Source organism: Pseudophryne corroboree, chromosome 5, assembly GCF_028390025.1.
Source record: "Pseudophryne corroboree isolate aPseCor3 chromosome 5, aPseCor3.hap2, whole genome shotgun sequence".
Taxonomy (NCBI): Eukaryota; Metazoa; Chordata; class Amphibia; order Anura; family Myobatrachidae; genus Pseudophryne; species Pseudophryne corroboree.
Genome location: NC_086448.1, coordinates 165,310,445 through 165,327,146, shown reverse-complemented (window position 1 = coordinate 165,327,146; position 16,702 = coordinate 165,310,445). Strand labels below are relative to the sequence as shown.

Here is a 16,702-nt window from a genome sequence, read left to right as displayed (position 1 = left end):
GGAGTAAGAACTATACTCGTGGCTCCGGATTGGCCAAGAAGGACTTGGTACCCGGAACTTCAAGAGATGCTCACAGAGGACTCATGGCCTCTGCCGCTAAGAAGGGACTTGCTTCAGCAAGTACCATGTCTGTTCCAAGACTTACCGCGGCTGCGTTTGACGGCATGGCGGTTGAACGCCGGATCCTAAGGGAAAAAGGCATTCCGGAAGAGGTCATTCCTACCCTGGTCAAAGCCAGGAAGGAGGTGACCGCACAACATTATCACCACATGTGGCGAAAATATGTTGCGTGGTGTGAGGCCAGGAAGGCCCCATGAAGAAATTTCAACTCGGTCGTTTCCTGCATTTCCTGCAAACAGGAGTGTCTATGGGCCTCAAATTGGGGTCCATTAAGGTTCAAATTTCGGCCCTGTCGATTTTCTTCCAGAAAGAATTGGCTTCAGTTCCTGAAGTCCAGAAGTTTGTCAAGGGAGTACTGCATATACAACCCCCTTTTGTGCCTCCAGTGGCACTGTGGGATCTTAACGTAGTTCTGGGATTCCTAAAATCACATTGGTTTAAACCGCTCAAATCTGTTGATTTGAAATATCTCACAGGGAAAGTGACCATGCTGTTGGCCCTGGCCTCGGCCAGGCGAGTGTCAGAATTGGCGGCGTTTGTCTCAAAAAAGCCCATATCTGATTGTCCATTCGGACAGGGCAGAGCTGCGGACTCATCCCCAGTTTCTCCCTAAGGTGGTGTCAGTGTTTCACCCGAACCAGCTTATTGTGGTACCTGCGGCTACTAGGGACTTGGAGGACTCCAAGTTGCTAGATGTTGTCAGGGCCCTGAAAATATAGTTTCCAGGACGGCTGGAGTCAGGAAAACTGACTTGCTGTTATCCTGTATGCACCCAACAAACTGGGTGCTCTTGCTTCTAAGCAGACGATTGCTAGTTGGATGTGTAGTACAATTCAGCTTGCACATTCTGTGGCAGGCCTGCCACAGCCAAAATATGTAAATGCCCATTCCACAAGGAAGGTGGGCTCATCTTGGGCGGCTGCCCGAGGGGTCTCGGCTTTACAACTTTGCCGAGCTGATACTTGGTCAGGGGCACACCCTGACTGAGGAGGACCTGGAGTTCTCTCATTCGGTGCTGCAGAGTCATCCGCACTCTCCCACCCGTTTGGGAGCTTTGGTATAATCCCCATGGTCCTGACGGAGTCCCCAGCATCCACTTAGGACGTCAGAGAAAATAAGAATTTACTTACCGATAATTCTATTTCTCGTAGTCCGTAGTGGATGCTGGGCGCCCATCCCAAGTGCGGATTGTCTGCAATACTTGTACATAGTTATTGTTACAAAAATCGGGTTATTATTGTTGTGAGCCATCTTTTCAGAGGCTCCGCTGTTATCATGCTGTTAACTGGGTTCAGATCACAGGTTGTACAGTGTGATTGGTGTGGCTGGTATGAGTCTTACCCGGGATTCAAAATCCTTCCTTATTGTGTACGCTCGTCCGGGCACAGTATCCTAACTGAGGCTTGGAGGGGGGTCATAGGGGGAGGAGCCAGTGCACACCACCTGATCCTAAAGCTTTTACTTTTGTGCCCTGTCTCCTGCGGAGCCGCTGGTCCCCTTGGTCCTGACGGAGTCCCCAGCATCCACTACGGACTACGAGAAATAGAATTATCGGTAAGTAAATTCTTATTTTTGTTGTGCACAAATGCATGTCATATTAATAGTACAATGAATCTTAACAGTTTAATGCTTACGTACTTATATCATGGATGTCATAATGCCTACGTTTTGGTCTATTTCAGATCTTGAAAAAGGTTTGAAATAGACACATCGACATTATGACATCCATAATATACAGATATGCCCATATTTATCTTACCCGGTAGTTGGTGCGAATATGTTGCCATTTCGACTATCCGTGGCAGAGTGCGACCTGTTTGCAGGAGCGTATACGCCATGCGGCCCTATGGATCGGGATGCCTGTGCCCGCTAATCACTGCATAACGTTTGCTATGATCAGCCTGTACGATCAGCAGGGACACATCTGTAAGTATGTAAGCATTAAGGAGATTACTCTGCTACTGCTCTGTTTTCCCCTCTCTCCTTGAACTATATAAATGTATAGATATTTTCCAACAGACCACTCCTATATATTGTAGTACTTAATAAAAATTAAATTTTTATAGTTAAGTTAAAAAAAAAATTCTAAATACTTTGAGAAACACTGGAAACGTGGGGTATAGAGGCTCAGGCTAGAGTTTGGACAGCGGAAATGTCTTACACAAAGCCTTAAACGTCTTTCTCTCTATGGGCCTGATTCTTAGTCAGAGGCAATGCTGATATTCACACAGATGGTCAATATTTTTCACATGCGCCTAAATAATCTAACAAGATGCACAGCACATAGGTCTCATGGTATGTAAACAGAGTCGCAGTAGTTCCTGGGCGGACTCTGGGAGCTCACTGTTCCGACGCACAGACATATACTGTCTTATGATCATATTATGGGAGTGTCGTATAACTGGTTGCTTAATCGCTTATATTGGAGGCCATTCTCTGAGAATCTGTACCTAGTAGAGGGCAGGTGAAAGTTTTGTTGGTGCGACTGATGGCAAAGTCTAAAGGCGCACCCAACAGATTGTTGTGTCTTAAGATGCACAAGGAGGGCGTCACAATGTTTACACTTTCAGATGCACAATGGTACACCAGGGGAAGGGCATAAAGTCACAGACATGACTGTGGCAGAGGACTCTAAAGCGGTCACAGCAGTGGGATTCAGCCCGTGTACTACCTAACCTACAAATTGTTATGTTTCTGACAGCTCCACAGGACAGAACCAAGAAAACCGTGTTCTCTGATTTACTGAGAAACTAGAGACTAGGATTTCTAGAAGTATAACAATCTATTGTAGTAAAAGCGAACACCAGTGACATCTGAAAGCTTATCCACAGAGTATGAGTAGTAGGAACCGGAAACAAATTCCTAGTATACGCTTGTATACCTGGCCAATAAAGTGGATTCTGATAAATGGGGGTAATTCCAAATTGATCGCAGCAGGATTTTTGATAGCAATTGGGCAAAACCATGTGCACTGCAGGGGAGACAGATATAACATGTGCAGAAAGAGTTAGATTTGGGTGGGTTATTTTATTTCTGTGCAGGGTAAATACTGGCTGCTTTATTTTTACACTGCAAATTAGATTGCAGATTGAACACACCACACCCAAATCTAACTCTCTCTGCACATGTTATATCTGCCTCCCCTGCAGTGCACATGGTTTTGCCCAATTGCTAACAAAAATCCTGCTGCGATCAACTTGGAATTACCTCCAATGTGTAGATGTGTGAACAGAAAACCGTATGGCTGCTGACGAAGCTTCTCAGTCTGTATCAGCCGTGTATTCTAACAATTAGTGCTTTGCCGATGCGACGTGCTGTGCTGTCCAGGAGGCACTAACCAGTCTGGTTAATCATATTGCCAGCAGCCAGATATAAACCTTCAATGTAAGGCTTGTCAAGTTACTAAAGCAGTCCACCTAGCAGTAGTCTGCAGTATTCCTCTTTGAGCCCTGACAGTGTCCTATAGGTTGAAGAGTTGCATACAGTCTAATCTTTGAATCACAAGAAACTGATTAACGTGGAAACTGGAGACCACCTTAGATTGAAAGGAAGGCTTTGTCCGAAGGGCTGCATTATCTCCATGAAAAGTGAGATACAGAGAACTACAGGACAGAGCCACCAGCTGATTTTCACCTTATTAATATTGCCGTAGGAAATGTTGCCTTCAAGAAAGACTTCAGCTTCACCAAATCCAGGAGTGTGACGTGTTGACACTTCTTTATCTAGCACCTTCTAGAAGATAATAGCTAGAATCTGATTGGTTACTATGGGCAACAGCTCCACTTCTAAGAACCCGCACTTTAGTAAATATACCCATAGGTGCGAATCCCATGGCTCTACTGGAGGGATGTATGACTGTATCACTTCAAGTAAAAATTAAAAACCTGCGCCTCCATTAAAAGTGGCAGGATTTTTTTCCGTAAGAAGATCAAAAGGGACAAGATATGAACTTTAAAAAAAACAAACAGGGGCAGATGTACTAAGCCTTGGAGAAAAAGAAACTACAAATACAGCCTGTGAAATGAAAGATGCTGATTGGCTGGTTCTTGAACTCGCTGCAAGGCTTAGTACATCTCCCCCATAGTCTTAAACCACTGCCTAGAGCTCTGTTATATTGCTGTTAAAGGGCCAGCTGAAAAGAAAGCTCTTGAAATAAGAAATCTTAATTCTTCCACACCCTATGATAACTCTCAGCCAGAACTAACCACCTATGCCTTGACCACACTCAGAGAAGCATTTTATGTTAAGAAACATGATTTTAATAACCATGCAGTTAAAGCCAGGTGCACTAAACCTTACTGATGGAACGTTCCCTACTGTAATTTAACAGGTCCTGTCTTACAGGAAAACAAAACAGGCTCTCAGCCGTGCTGAGAATGTCCATGTACTACAACCATCTTGCCCATTCTGGAGCCTACAAGATATAAATATGACAAAACATTTGTTTCTCTCCTCCACTACATGTTGTGAGGAGCAGGTGCTGGTTGCTAAAGGTCAAGTCAAGCATTTTTGCTCTTTGTTTAAAGATTTCGTTTTTATTAAAGCTGCTGTGGGGATTATATTATTTGTATACTGTAGTATTATGACTAACAACTTAATGCATTCAGACCAAATTTCCCACATGATCCATCATCTGTAGACTATAGGGTGCTCTCACTGCTTTACAGTGCTTTAGAGTTTCGCTCACTCCAAAATCTGAGCCTGCAGTAAAAGTGTTGGCAGCCGAATTAATTGGTATACACTTGTGCACATAAAGCAGGAGTCAATGGAAGACCACATCCCTTCATATGTCACTTCCTATTGGCTGCCATACATCAGTCACCATGAAAAAAAAGTGTACTTGTTGGGATTAATCAGCAATAAATAGGTTCATCACAGTTGAATGAAGAGTGCACTTAATATAAAAGTCCTTACACTGTAAATCATATGGAAAATAAATGCATACCTTATACATGTACATTAATCTCTTTGCTGTTTGGGGTTTCTAAAGGTTTGCAGTCAAAAGGACAAATCATGTTTCTGTAAATAGTTTTACAGAGTAATATCTTTCTTGCTGTTGTTTCCATAGATGTTATATAATAAAAAGGAATCATGAGTCTTATGGTGCCCATACACTTGTGAGATACCTGGTATAATCCTTCGATTTCGATGAATCGCAGGATTGTATGCACATCAAATGTGTCCCCTGATGCAATGCGAGGACGCGCTGGTCGAATCTCGCATTTCAAGATATGTGCTGCTCTTAATATTTATTGGATCGCACGTGCGATCGCATGCTTTTTTACCACATTCGATTTATCGCACTGCGATGTGCAATCTGTGAGGTATTTAGCTCACTTTCTGGACACTCCCCTCCACCCATTTCTGGTCACCTGATTTCTGGTCGCAAGAGGCTTGCGATAAATCGCAGGATTGTATGCGCATCAAATGCACAAGAAAAGCACTTTAGATGCAATTTATTGCAAGGGGAGCTTCAAGGGAAATCGAAGTGTGATACCGCATCGCACAAGTGTATGGGCACCATAAGATTTGCTTTTCCAAAACCAAAGACACACAGTTTCCAAATATAATGTGTCATCATTATTTTCCCCCCCATTAGGTGCAATTTTGGGAAAACTGTATAAAATTCCAGGTAATTATGACCATCCTCAGTTTACAGTATACCATCGCTCCAAACAGTTCTCACGATAATGTGTATTTAAAATGTTTGGTCCCTGCTCTTTTTGTTGGGTTTGCAGAACTTGAAGGAAAAGATGTTGAAGATTTATTTACTGCTGTGCTGAGTCCTGTAGCCACCCATCCGCCATCTTTGCCACAACCGCCACCACCTTCAGCTCATCTTCATCCTCCACATACACAGCTCTTGCCTTTGCACAACCAGGGTAAGTTTCAGTCCTGGTTACAGCATTTGCTGTATTTAAAGGCCGGTTGAAGGGATATCTGGAATTTAGTTTCACATTTTCACCTATTTTATGGCAGTGGTGACATACTGTAGGACTAGTTCACTATTTTAATCAGCTGCCTATAGTATTACAGCTGGTCAGATGAATATTCAATTGTGCCTCTCTTACATATATTAGAAGCAACCATTGTTTGGGCTAAGCTATGAGAATGCAGTCTAGATATTCAGGAGGGACAAAGTACCAGTGATGTCATAGGCTCTGAGTGAAATGATTTGCTGCATCCTTATAATAAGTGCACTTTATGGTGGTCTTCACTGTATGTATGTGACAGCAGGCACTCTTCAGCCGTGTGGTGGGGAGGATTTTTACAACCCTTTTCAGCCCTCAGTGCAATACACAATATTTTTACTTTGAAATAGTGTGTGTAGAGGTTCTCCAATTCCTAAAATTGAATTTACATAGCTAAACTATAAGACCCCTAACTGGCCTTGCCAGTGATAACTGGCCAACAATTATGGGAATCAGGAAACTAACGTATAGTCCAGTCACTGAAACATCAGTTGTGGAGGGGGTCGGGCTATGAACGCAGAGATCAGTTGCATCACCTGGCATAGGCAACAGCACAACACAAACTATTCTCCATTGTTATCTTCATTTGTGTTTGATATGTCAGCCATGTCAGTTGTAAATTTATCCCAAATCATGGTATAGACGGGATCCGCAGGAGACATGGGCACTTTAAGACTTTGAATGGATGTGAACTGGCTCCTCCCTCTATGCCCCTCCCCCAGACTCCAGTTTAGAATGTGTGCCCAGGCAGACTGGGTGCACAATGAGGAGCTCTACTCAGTTTCTCGGAAAATACTTTGTTAGGTTTTTTATGTTCAGGGAGCACTGCTAGCAACAGTCTCCCTGCATCGTGGGACTTAGGGGAGAGAAGTCAGACCTACTTCTAGTGAGTTTAAAGGCTCTGCTTCTTGGCTACAGGACACCATTAGCTCCTGAGGGTTTGGAACACTAGGTAGGCCTAGGGGATCACTCCCAGAGCCCGCCGTCAACCCCCTTGTAGAGCCAGAAGTCAGAAGACAGGTGAGTAGAAGAAGATAGACTTCAGTGACGGCTTCTGAGGTACCGCACTGCGATCGCGCTGCGCGCCATGCTCCCACACACAGCGGCACTACAGGGCGCGGGGAGATGGGGCGCCCTGGGCAGCATAAAAATCCTCTTTTCAGGCTGGCAAAGTGAAATTGGAGTGCCTGGGCACTAAATTTTTACCCCCGCCAGCATTATTAGTTTAAAAAATAGCGGGCTGAAGCGCGCCATGGAGGGGGCGGGGCTTAGCCCTCACAGCTCTCATTTGCGCCATTTTCTATCCAGAGCAGCAGAGACGCTGGTCCTTCCTCACCACTGCTATAACAAGTAACAGGGTGCTTAAATATGTTATTATAAAGGTTTCAGAACCAGGACAGGCACTAGGTTGTGAGCTTGCAAACTCCCTCTGTGTTTCTCTGACAGGCTTTACTGTGGGTCTGTCCCCCTTTTGGCCCAGTGTGTCTGTAGGTGTCGGTACAGGTGTGTCGGCATGTCTGAGGCGGAGTGCTCTTCCCAGGAGGAGACTGTGATTAGGGGCAGAAACGGCTGTGGGAGTGACCCTGTCGGCACCGCCGACTCCTGACTGGGTAAATGTGTTGAATGCTAATGTGGCTCTTATTAATAAGATATTAGATCTGAGTCTCAGAACTAGGTATGGAAAAAATCTGTGTAGGATGTGTTATCACAGGTCCAGAACCCCTGCTCAGTTAGCAGACACAGATACCGACACGGACACTGACTCCAGTGTCGACTATAGTGATTCCAGATTAGACCCAAAATTGTCAAAGAGCATTCAGTACATGATTGTGGCAATAAAAGACGTCTTGCATATCTCCGAGGACCCTGCTGTTCCTGATACTAGGGTCTGTATGTTTAAGGGAAAGAAACCTGAGGTAACATTTACTCCCTCTCATGAACTGAATGCCCTTTTTGAAAAAATGTGGGAAAATCCTGACAAAAAGTTTCTGATTCCCAAAAGGATTCAAATGGCGTATCTGTTCCCCTCTGGGGATAGAGAAAAGTGGGAGTCACCTCCCATTGTGGACAAGGCGCTATCACGGTTGTCTAACAAGGTGGCTTTACCGTCTCCTGACACAGCAGCCCTTAAGGATTCTGTGGATTGTAGACCGGAAAATACGCTAAAATCCACACTACTCAGACCAGCTATTGCATCTGCGTGGGTGAGTAGTGCTATCGAAAAGTGGGCAGATAACTTGTCATCTGATATAGATACCCTGGATAGGGATACCATCCGTTTAACGCTGGGTTATATCAGGGAAGCTGCAGCCTACCTAAAGGAGGCGGCGAGAGATATTGGCCTCTTGGGATCAAGGGCCAATGCCATGGCAGTCTCAGCTAGGAGAGCATTGTGGATTCATCAATGGAATGCTGACTCTAAAAAAGCTATGGAGTCTCTACCGTTTAAAGTGGGTGTATTGTTTGGTGAAGGTCTCGCTGAGTTGGTATCAACGGCTACCGCGGGTAAGTCGTCATTTTTGCCTTGTGTTCCTCCACAACAAAAGAAAGCTCACCACTTGCAAATGCAGTCCTTTCGGCCAAATAAATACAAAAAAGGCCGAGGTTATTCCTTCCTCGCTAATAGAGGAAGAGGAAAAGGGAAAAGATCTCCGGCCGTGGCAGGTTCTCAGGAGCAGAAGTTCTCCCCGGCTTCTGCCAAATCCACCGCATGACGCTGGGGCTCCTCTGCGGGAGTCCGCACCGGTGGGGGAGCGTCTCAAGCTCTTCAGTCAATTCTGGGCTAGTTCGGCCCTAGATCCGTGGATTTTAGAAATAGTGTCCCAGGGGTACAAACTGGAGTTTCAAGACGTCCCTCCTCGACGTTTTTTCAAATCATCCTTACCAGCTTCTCTTCCGAACAGGGAGGTAGTATGCAATGCAATACAAAAGTTGTCTCTGAATCAAGTCATTGTCAGGGTTCCCCTGGCACAACAGGGAGAAGGCTTTTATTCAAGCCTGTTTGTGGTTCCGAAGCCGGACGGCTAAGTCAGACCAATTCTGAACCTAAAGTCCCTCAATCTTTACCTAAGAAAAGTCAAATTCAAGATGGAATCTCTCTGAGCAGTGATCTCCAGTCTCGAGGAAAGGGATTTCATGGTGTCGGTCGACATAAAGGATTCCTACTTACACATCCCCATATATCCTCCGCATCAGGCTTACCTGAGGTTTTCTACTCAAGATTGTCATTACCAATTTCAGCCGTTGCCGTTTGGTCTGTCCACGGCTCCGAGGATTTTCACCAAGGTAATGGCGGAAATGATGTTCTCCTTCGCAGGCAAGGAGTCACAATTATCCCTTACCTGGACGATCTCCTGATAAAGGCAAGATCCAAAGACAAGCTGGAGCAGGACATTGCGCTCTCCCTGACAGTTCTGCAACAACATGGTTTGCTCCTAAACCTGCCGAAGTCGCAGTAAAATCCGACGAAGCAGCTGTTGTTTTTGGGAATTATTCTTCAATGCACTCAGTTGCTGGGGAAGATGGTGGCGGCCTACGAAGCCATTCAGTTTGGCAGATTCCATGCCAGAGTGTTTCAGTGGGACCTATTGGACAAGTGGTCCGGATCCCATCTGCACATACACCGGAAAATAATTCTCTCCTCCAAGACCAGAATCTCACTCCTGTGGTGGCTGCACAGCTCTCACCTCCTAGAGGGACGCAGGTTCGGGATCCAGGACTGGATCCTAGTAACGACGGATGCGAGTCTCCGAGGCTGGGGAGCAGTCATACAGGGGGAAACGTTCCAGGGAAAATGGTCAAGCCAGGAAGTTTGTCTACACATAAACGGTCTGGAGTTAAGGGCCATTTACAATGGCCTTCTTCAAGCGGAACGTCTTCTTCGCAACCGGCCCGTCCTAATACAATCGGACAATATAACAGCAGTATCGCACATAAACCGCCAGGGCGGAACAAAGAGCAGGGCGGCAATGGCAGAGGCCACAAAAGTTCTCCGCTGGGCGGAAAGACATACAAGCGCTCTGTCGGCAATCTTCATTGCAGGAGTGGACAACTGGGAAGCAGACTTCCTCAGCATCCAGGAGAGTGAGGTCTTCACAGAAGTGACAAGTCTTTGGGGAATTCCTCAAATAGAAATGATGGCGTCTCGCCTAAACAAGAAACTTCAGAGATATTGTTCCAGGACGAGGGACCCTCAAGCAATAGCGGTGGACGCGCTGGTAACACCATGGGTGTTTCAGTCGGTGTACGTATTTCCTCCGCTTCCACTCATTCCAAAGGTGCTAAAGATCATAAGAAGAGCAAAGGTTCAGGTGATCCTCATTGCTCCGGACTGGCCAAGGAGGGCTTGGTATCCAGATCTTCAGGAATTACTCATAAGAGATCCCTGGCCTCTTCCTCTACAAGAGGATCTGTTACAGCAGGGGCCATGCGTGTACCACAACTTACCACGGCTACGTTTGACGGCTTGACGGTTGAACGCCGGATCCTAGCCCGAAAGGGTATTCCCAGTGAAGTTATTCCCACACTTCTTCAGGCTAGAAAGGGAGTAACGTCTAAACATTATCACCGTATTTGGAGAAAATGTGTCTTGGTGTAAATCCAAGAAGGCTCCTATGGATGAATTTCAACTAGGGCATTTTCTCCATTTCCTGCAAGCAGGTGTGGATGCGGGCCTAAAGTTAGGCTCGATTAAAGTACAAATTTCGGCCTTATCGGTTTTCTTTCAAAAACAATTGGCTTCCTTTCCAGAAGTTCAGACTTTTGTGAAAGAAGTTTTGCACATCCCACCTCCATTTGTGCCCCCAGTGGCACCATGGGATCTTAACGTGGTGTTGCATTTTCTTCAATCACATTGGTTTGAACCTTTTACAGAAGGTTGAGTTGAAATTTCTCACTTGGAAAGTGGTCATGCTATTAGCCTTAGCATCCGCAAGGCGGGTGTCTTGAGTTAGCGGCTTTGTCTCACAAGAGTCCTTATTTAATCTTCCATGAAGATAGAGCGGAGTTGAGGACTCGTCAACAATTTCTGCCGAAGGTGATTTCATCGTTCCACATGAACCAGCATATTGTGGTACCAGTGGCTACTGACGCCTTTGTGGAGTCAAAATCTCTCGATGTTGTCAGGGCCTTGAAAATTTATGTCGCCAGAATGGCTCAACTTAGGAAAACGGAAGCTCTGTCTATCCTGTATGCTGCCAACAAGATTGGAATGCCTGCTTCCAAGCAGACTATTGTGCGCTGGATCTGTAATACGATTCAGCATGCTCATTCTACGGCTGGATTGCCGTTACCAAAATCAGTGAAGGCGCACTCTGCCAGAAAAGTGGGCTCATCCTGGGCAGCTGCCCGCGGAGTCTCGGCATTACAACTCTGCCGAGCAGCTCCTTGGTCGGGTTCAAACACTTGCGAAATTTTACAAGTTTGATACCCTGGCTGATGAGGACCTCATGTTTGGTCAATCGGTGCTGCAGAGTCATCCGCACTCTCCCGCCCGTTCTAGAGCTTTGGTATAAACCCCATGGTACTTATGGTGTCTCCAGCATCCTCTAGGACGTATGAGAAAATAGGATTTTAATACCTACCGGTAAATCCTTTTCTCTTAGTCCGTAGCGATTGCTGGGCGCCCGTCCCAGTGCGGACTCTATCTGCAGTTATTAGTTATGTTTACACACGGGTTGTGTTACGTTATGGTCAGCCTGTGGCTGACGCTGTTCATGCCGTTGACTGGAGTTTCTGTTAAATGCCATGTTGTACGGCGTGTCTGAGGTTTGAGCTGGTATGTGTCCCACCTTAGTTAACAATAAATCCTTTCCTCGAAATGTCCATCTCCCTGGGCACAGTTCCTATAACTGGAGTCTGGAGGAGGGGCATAGAGGGAGGAGCCAGTTCTCACCCATTCAAAGTCTTAAAGTGCCCATGTCTCCTGCGGATCCCGTCTATACCCCATGGTTCTTATGGTGTCCCCAGCATCCTCTACGGACTAAGAGAAAAGGATTTACCGGTAGGTATTAAAATCCTATTTTAAGTTAAAATTTATTTGTATTAAGGATCGGTGTTTTCATTTTTAGACTGCTGTTACTGTGTTTATACAGGTTGAGTATCCCTTATCCAAAATGCTTGGGACCAGAAGTATTTTGTATATCGAATTTTTCTGTATTTTGGAATACTTGCATACCATAATGAGATATCATGGTGATGGGACCCAAGTCTAAGCACAGAATGCATTTATGTTTCATACACACAGCCTGATGGTCATTTTAGCCAATATTTTTAATAACTTTGTGCATTAAACAAAGTGTGTGTACATTCTCACAATTCATTTACAGTATGTTTCATATACACTTTATACACACAGCCTGAAGGTCATTTAATACAATATTTCTCTAGCATCCATAGGGGATATTGGGGGAATCTAGTACGATGGGGTTCATAGGAGCCAGTGCACTTTAAAAAAAATTTCACTGGGTGTGCTGGCTCCTCCCCTCTATGCCCCCTCCCACAGGCAGTTTAGAAAAAAGTGCCCTCAGGAGAGGATGCACATCTCTGCAGCTCCAGAGAGTTTTCTTCAATTTCTTTTAAACTTTTATTATTTTTGGTATGCTGTTTGGGCAACAGCATACCTGCACCGTGGGAGTTAGGGGGGGACGGTCACCGGCCTTACGAGGTGCAGAGCCACTTCCCCGCTGCAGGACCACTGTCCTGAGGGGTGGTTGCTCAGCGGGGCACCACATCGGTGGTGAGTACAAACCGGGGGCCCCGCTAGGGAGGTCCCCCAGTTCAAAGTGAAGCTGACCACGGGCGCGGCGTACCGGACTCTCTCGGGGAAGGTCCCGCTAAGATCCCCCGTGTGGAACTGGCACAAAAACGCTTAACTAGCACTTGTTGTGATGTTTTGAGCTAAAAGGAGACTTTGCCAGTATAATCTATTAGTGTAACTCCGGCGCCATTGGAGGGGGCAGAGCTACATCAGGGCGGGACCTGAGTCGTTTTGGCGCCTTCCTCTGCTTACTGCAGCCACAGACGGCACACACAGTGCTTCCTGATTCCTCAGCCACGCTGGATATCTGGTACAGGGTGTAGCAAAAGGGGAGAGCTACTTGTGTACACTATCTGAATCCTATTTAGGACAGAAATTGTTAGTGTTTACTGTAATATAGTAAGCTGGCAGCCTCACTAGGGCTGTGCAGCTAAGGGTGTGCTGGTGTCCTCTCTCTCTGTGTCTCCTCTCACATACAGTAGGGCAGGCTTGCAATCTCTTGTCTGTGTGTATGTTGTGCTTACTGTGAAACATGGGTAAACACAAACTGTGCAGTGTATGTCACACCAGATTCTCTTCATTATCTACTGATACTGTTTCATGGGAACAATGCAGTCAATCTTCACACACCAGTGAAGCGGTGGGGGGAGAAGGTCCAGAGCCCCACTGGTTAGGGTCTCTTAAAACTATGATGTCTGATATGTCATCCCAGCTCAATGCTAATGTGCAGAAGACTTGGCTACTACAACAAGCCCCTCCTCTCTCTCATACAGGTCCACAGAAACGTGGGTTACCTGCTCTGCTTTCAGATGATGATATACAGGAGGATGGGGATGACCTGGATCCCGTTAGTGGAGATCCTGATTCTGCTCAGGGTATTGAACCCCTAATTCTGGCTATACGGGATGTGTTAAAGCTCCCTCTAGAGGACGCTGCGTCACAGCAGTCGTTAAGCCTAATGTCACTTTCCCTGACTCTGCAGAGTTATATGACCTATTCAAGCAGGCCTGGAAAAATCCAGACAAAAAATTCCAAGTGTCCAGAAAGTTTTTACGCACTTTGCCATTTGCTTCTGAAGGTAGAAAATTTTGGGAAGAACCCCCTGGGGTAGATGTATCAGTTTCTCGCCTGTCTAAAAAAAGCGGTGCTGCCTGACCTGGGCCCCCCTTATCAAGAAGGATCCTGGGGATAGAGACTACACTAAAGTCTATATAGACAGCAGCGGGTATATCACAAAGGCTGGTCATTGCGGGTTCCTGTATGACCCATTCCATTCATTCTTGGGCCACTCAAATTCAGGGGGCCTCTCGGGGGATATGCCCTTGGTCACTATGGTAACCCTCCTAAAACACATTCAAGACAGTACACATGGCCTTTGTGATTCGTTCAAGGAGATGGGGAACATAAATGCTAAATGGCAGTGTTGCAGCGCAGGGCCTTGTGGCTGCGTCAGTGGATTGCGGACGCAGAATCCAAACGTAGTGTGGAATCCCTCCCCTTTTCTGGGGAATGGCTCTTTGGGGTTGAGTTGGTTACCTGGATTTCCAGAGTTATGGCTGGGAAATCCATGTTTCTCCCCTCTGGGGCCCAGCCGGCGAGCCGTTCCTACCCAGGGCCGTCTGTCCAGTCCTTGCGTTCTCACAGATTTCGATCTAATGCCAGAGGTGCATCCAATGCGACTAGATGCACCAGAAGTAAGTCTAGAAAGCCTGCAAGCACCACCTCTCAGGAACAGACCACCGGTTCTGCTTCCACTAAGGCCTCAGCATGACGGTGCCCACCCTACCCGAGGGGATCTCGAGGTGGGGGCTCGACTGTGTCACTTCTGCCGCGTCTGGGAGATCTCCTGCCAGGATACCTGGGTCAGCAATCTCGTTTCTCAAGGCTACAAGCTGGAGTTCGATAGTACTCCTCCCCAACGATTTTTCAAATCAAGTTTACCAGCTTTGGCGGGGATATGCAAGTTACGTTGCAACAGGCCATCCAAAAGTTGGTCCAGTCTCGCGTTGTTGTTCCAGTACCAATACCGCAATGCGGCAAGGGGTTTTACTCAAACCTATTTGTGGTACCAAAACCGGACGGTTCTGTAAGACCCATTTTAAATCTAAAATTCTTTAATCCTAATTTGAAGGTGTTCAAGATGGAATCCCTGCGAGCTGCGATTGCGGGCCTTGAGGAACGGGAATTCATGGTCTCCTTGGATATCAAGGACGCCTACCTCCATATTCCGATTTGGCCGTCTCATCAGGCATACCTACGGTTTGCCCTGCTGGACGAGCATTTCCAGTTCCAGGCACTGCCCTTCGGCCTGTCCACAGCCCCGAGGGTATTCACAAAGGTGATGACGGAGATGATGTTCCAACTCAGTCCCGGGGGTCAATGTTGTCCCTTACCTAGACAATCTTCTGATCAACGCAAGATCCAGGGAGCTTGTGTTGCTCCACATCGACCACACTATCCAACTTCTGTCACACCATGGGTGGATCCTCAACTTAAAGAAGTCCCACCTGGTGCCGTCTCAGCGGCTCCTGTTCCTGGGGATGTTGTTCGGTATTGTGGCCCAGAAGATGTTCCTACTAAAGGACAAGGTGAGAACACTTCAGGAGATTTTCCGCATTGTGCTCTGACCTACTCGAGTGTCCAACCATCTTTGCATAAGATTGTTGAGAAAGGTGGTCACCTCATACGAGGCAATCCAATATGAGAGGTTCCATGCCAGAACATTTCAGCTGGATCTCCTGAGCAAATGGTCCGGATCACATCTTCAGATGCACCGGATGATACGGCTGTCGCCTTGGGCCAGGATTTCCCTCCTGTGGTAGTTGCAGTCCTCAAATCTACTGGAGGGCCGGAGTTTCGGGATTCAGGATTGTACCCTCCCCACGACAGATGCAAGTCTACAAGGAAGGGGTGCAGTTCCAGGTGGTCAGCCCATGAAAGTCTCCTTCCGATCAACATTCTGGAACTTTGGGCGATCTACAAAGCTCTGCTTCAGGCCTCGCCTCTGCTCAAGGATCACGCGATCCAAGTACAGTCGGACAACGCCACAGCAGTTGGGTACATCAATCAGCAAGGAGAGACAAAAAGCAGAACCTGCATGCGAGAGGCGTCGAAGATACTCCTCTGTGCAGAAAGAAATGCAAGAGCAATGTCGGCAATCTTCATTCCGGGTGTGGACAACTGGGCAGAGGACTTCCTGAGTCATCACGATCTCCACCCAGGGGAGTGGGGTCTCTACCAGCAGGTGTTCCAGCAGATCATCCACTGGTGGGGCTGCCCACAGATAGACATGATGGCTTCTCGTCTCAAAAAGAAGCTTCACTGGTATTACTCACGAACCAGGGACCCTCAGACAAGGGCAGTGGATGCACTGGCATCGCCTTGGTCTTACAGGCTAGTCTACCTGTTTCCTCCGATTCCATTGCTCCCAAGGGTGCTAAAGCGAATCAGTCCAGGCAATTCTGATTGCCCCGGATTGGCCTCAGAGGGCGTGGTAGGCGGATCTTCTGGGAATGTCCATCGAAGACCCTTGGTATCTACCACTAAGAAGCGATCTTCTTTAACAAGGACCGTTCGTCTACCCGGACTTACGGCAACTTCGTTTGACGGCATGGAGGTTGAGCGGAACATCCTAGCTCACAAGGGCCTTTCCAAAAAGGTTATTGCTACCATGGTTCAGGCCAGGAAACATGTGACGTCAAAACTCTATCATCATATCTGGATTAGATATGTCGCTTGGTGCGAAGAACGCACGTATCCGCCTGCTGATTTTCACTTGGGACGTTTATTACGTTTCTTAAGTTTCCTACATTCTGGTGTTGATAAGGGCTTACGTCTGGGTTCCATTAAGGTT

At 46.7% G+C, this 16,702-nt stretch overlaps 1 protein-coding gene across 9 annotated transcripts in view; it reads left to right on the top strand.

Annotated features, from left to right (window-relative positions):
* Positions 1 to 16,702, top strand: part of KMT2C (lysine methyltransferase 2C) — a 573,154-nt gene that overhangs the window by 393,798 nt on the left and 162,654 nt on the right. For all 9 annotated transcript variants that reach the window (XM_063921867.1, XM_063921863.1, XM_063921864.1 and 6 more), the window contains 2 exons: positions 5,720 to 5,752; positions 5,859 to 6,002. In XM_063921867.1, the coding sequence (XP_063777937.1) occupies positions 5,720 to 5,752; positions 5,859 to 6,002 (177 nt within the window). The remainder of the gene's footprint in view (positions 1 to 5,719; positions 5,753 to 5,858; positions 6,003 to 16,702) is intronic.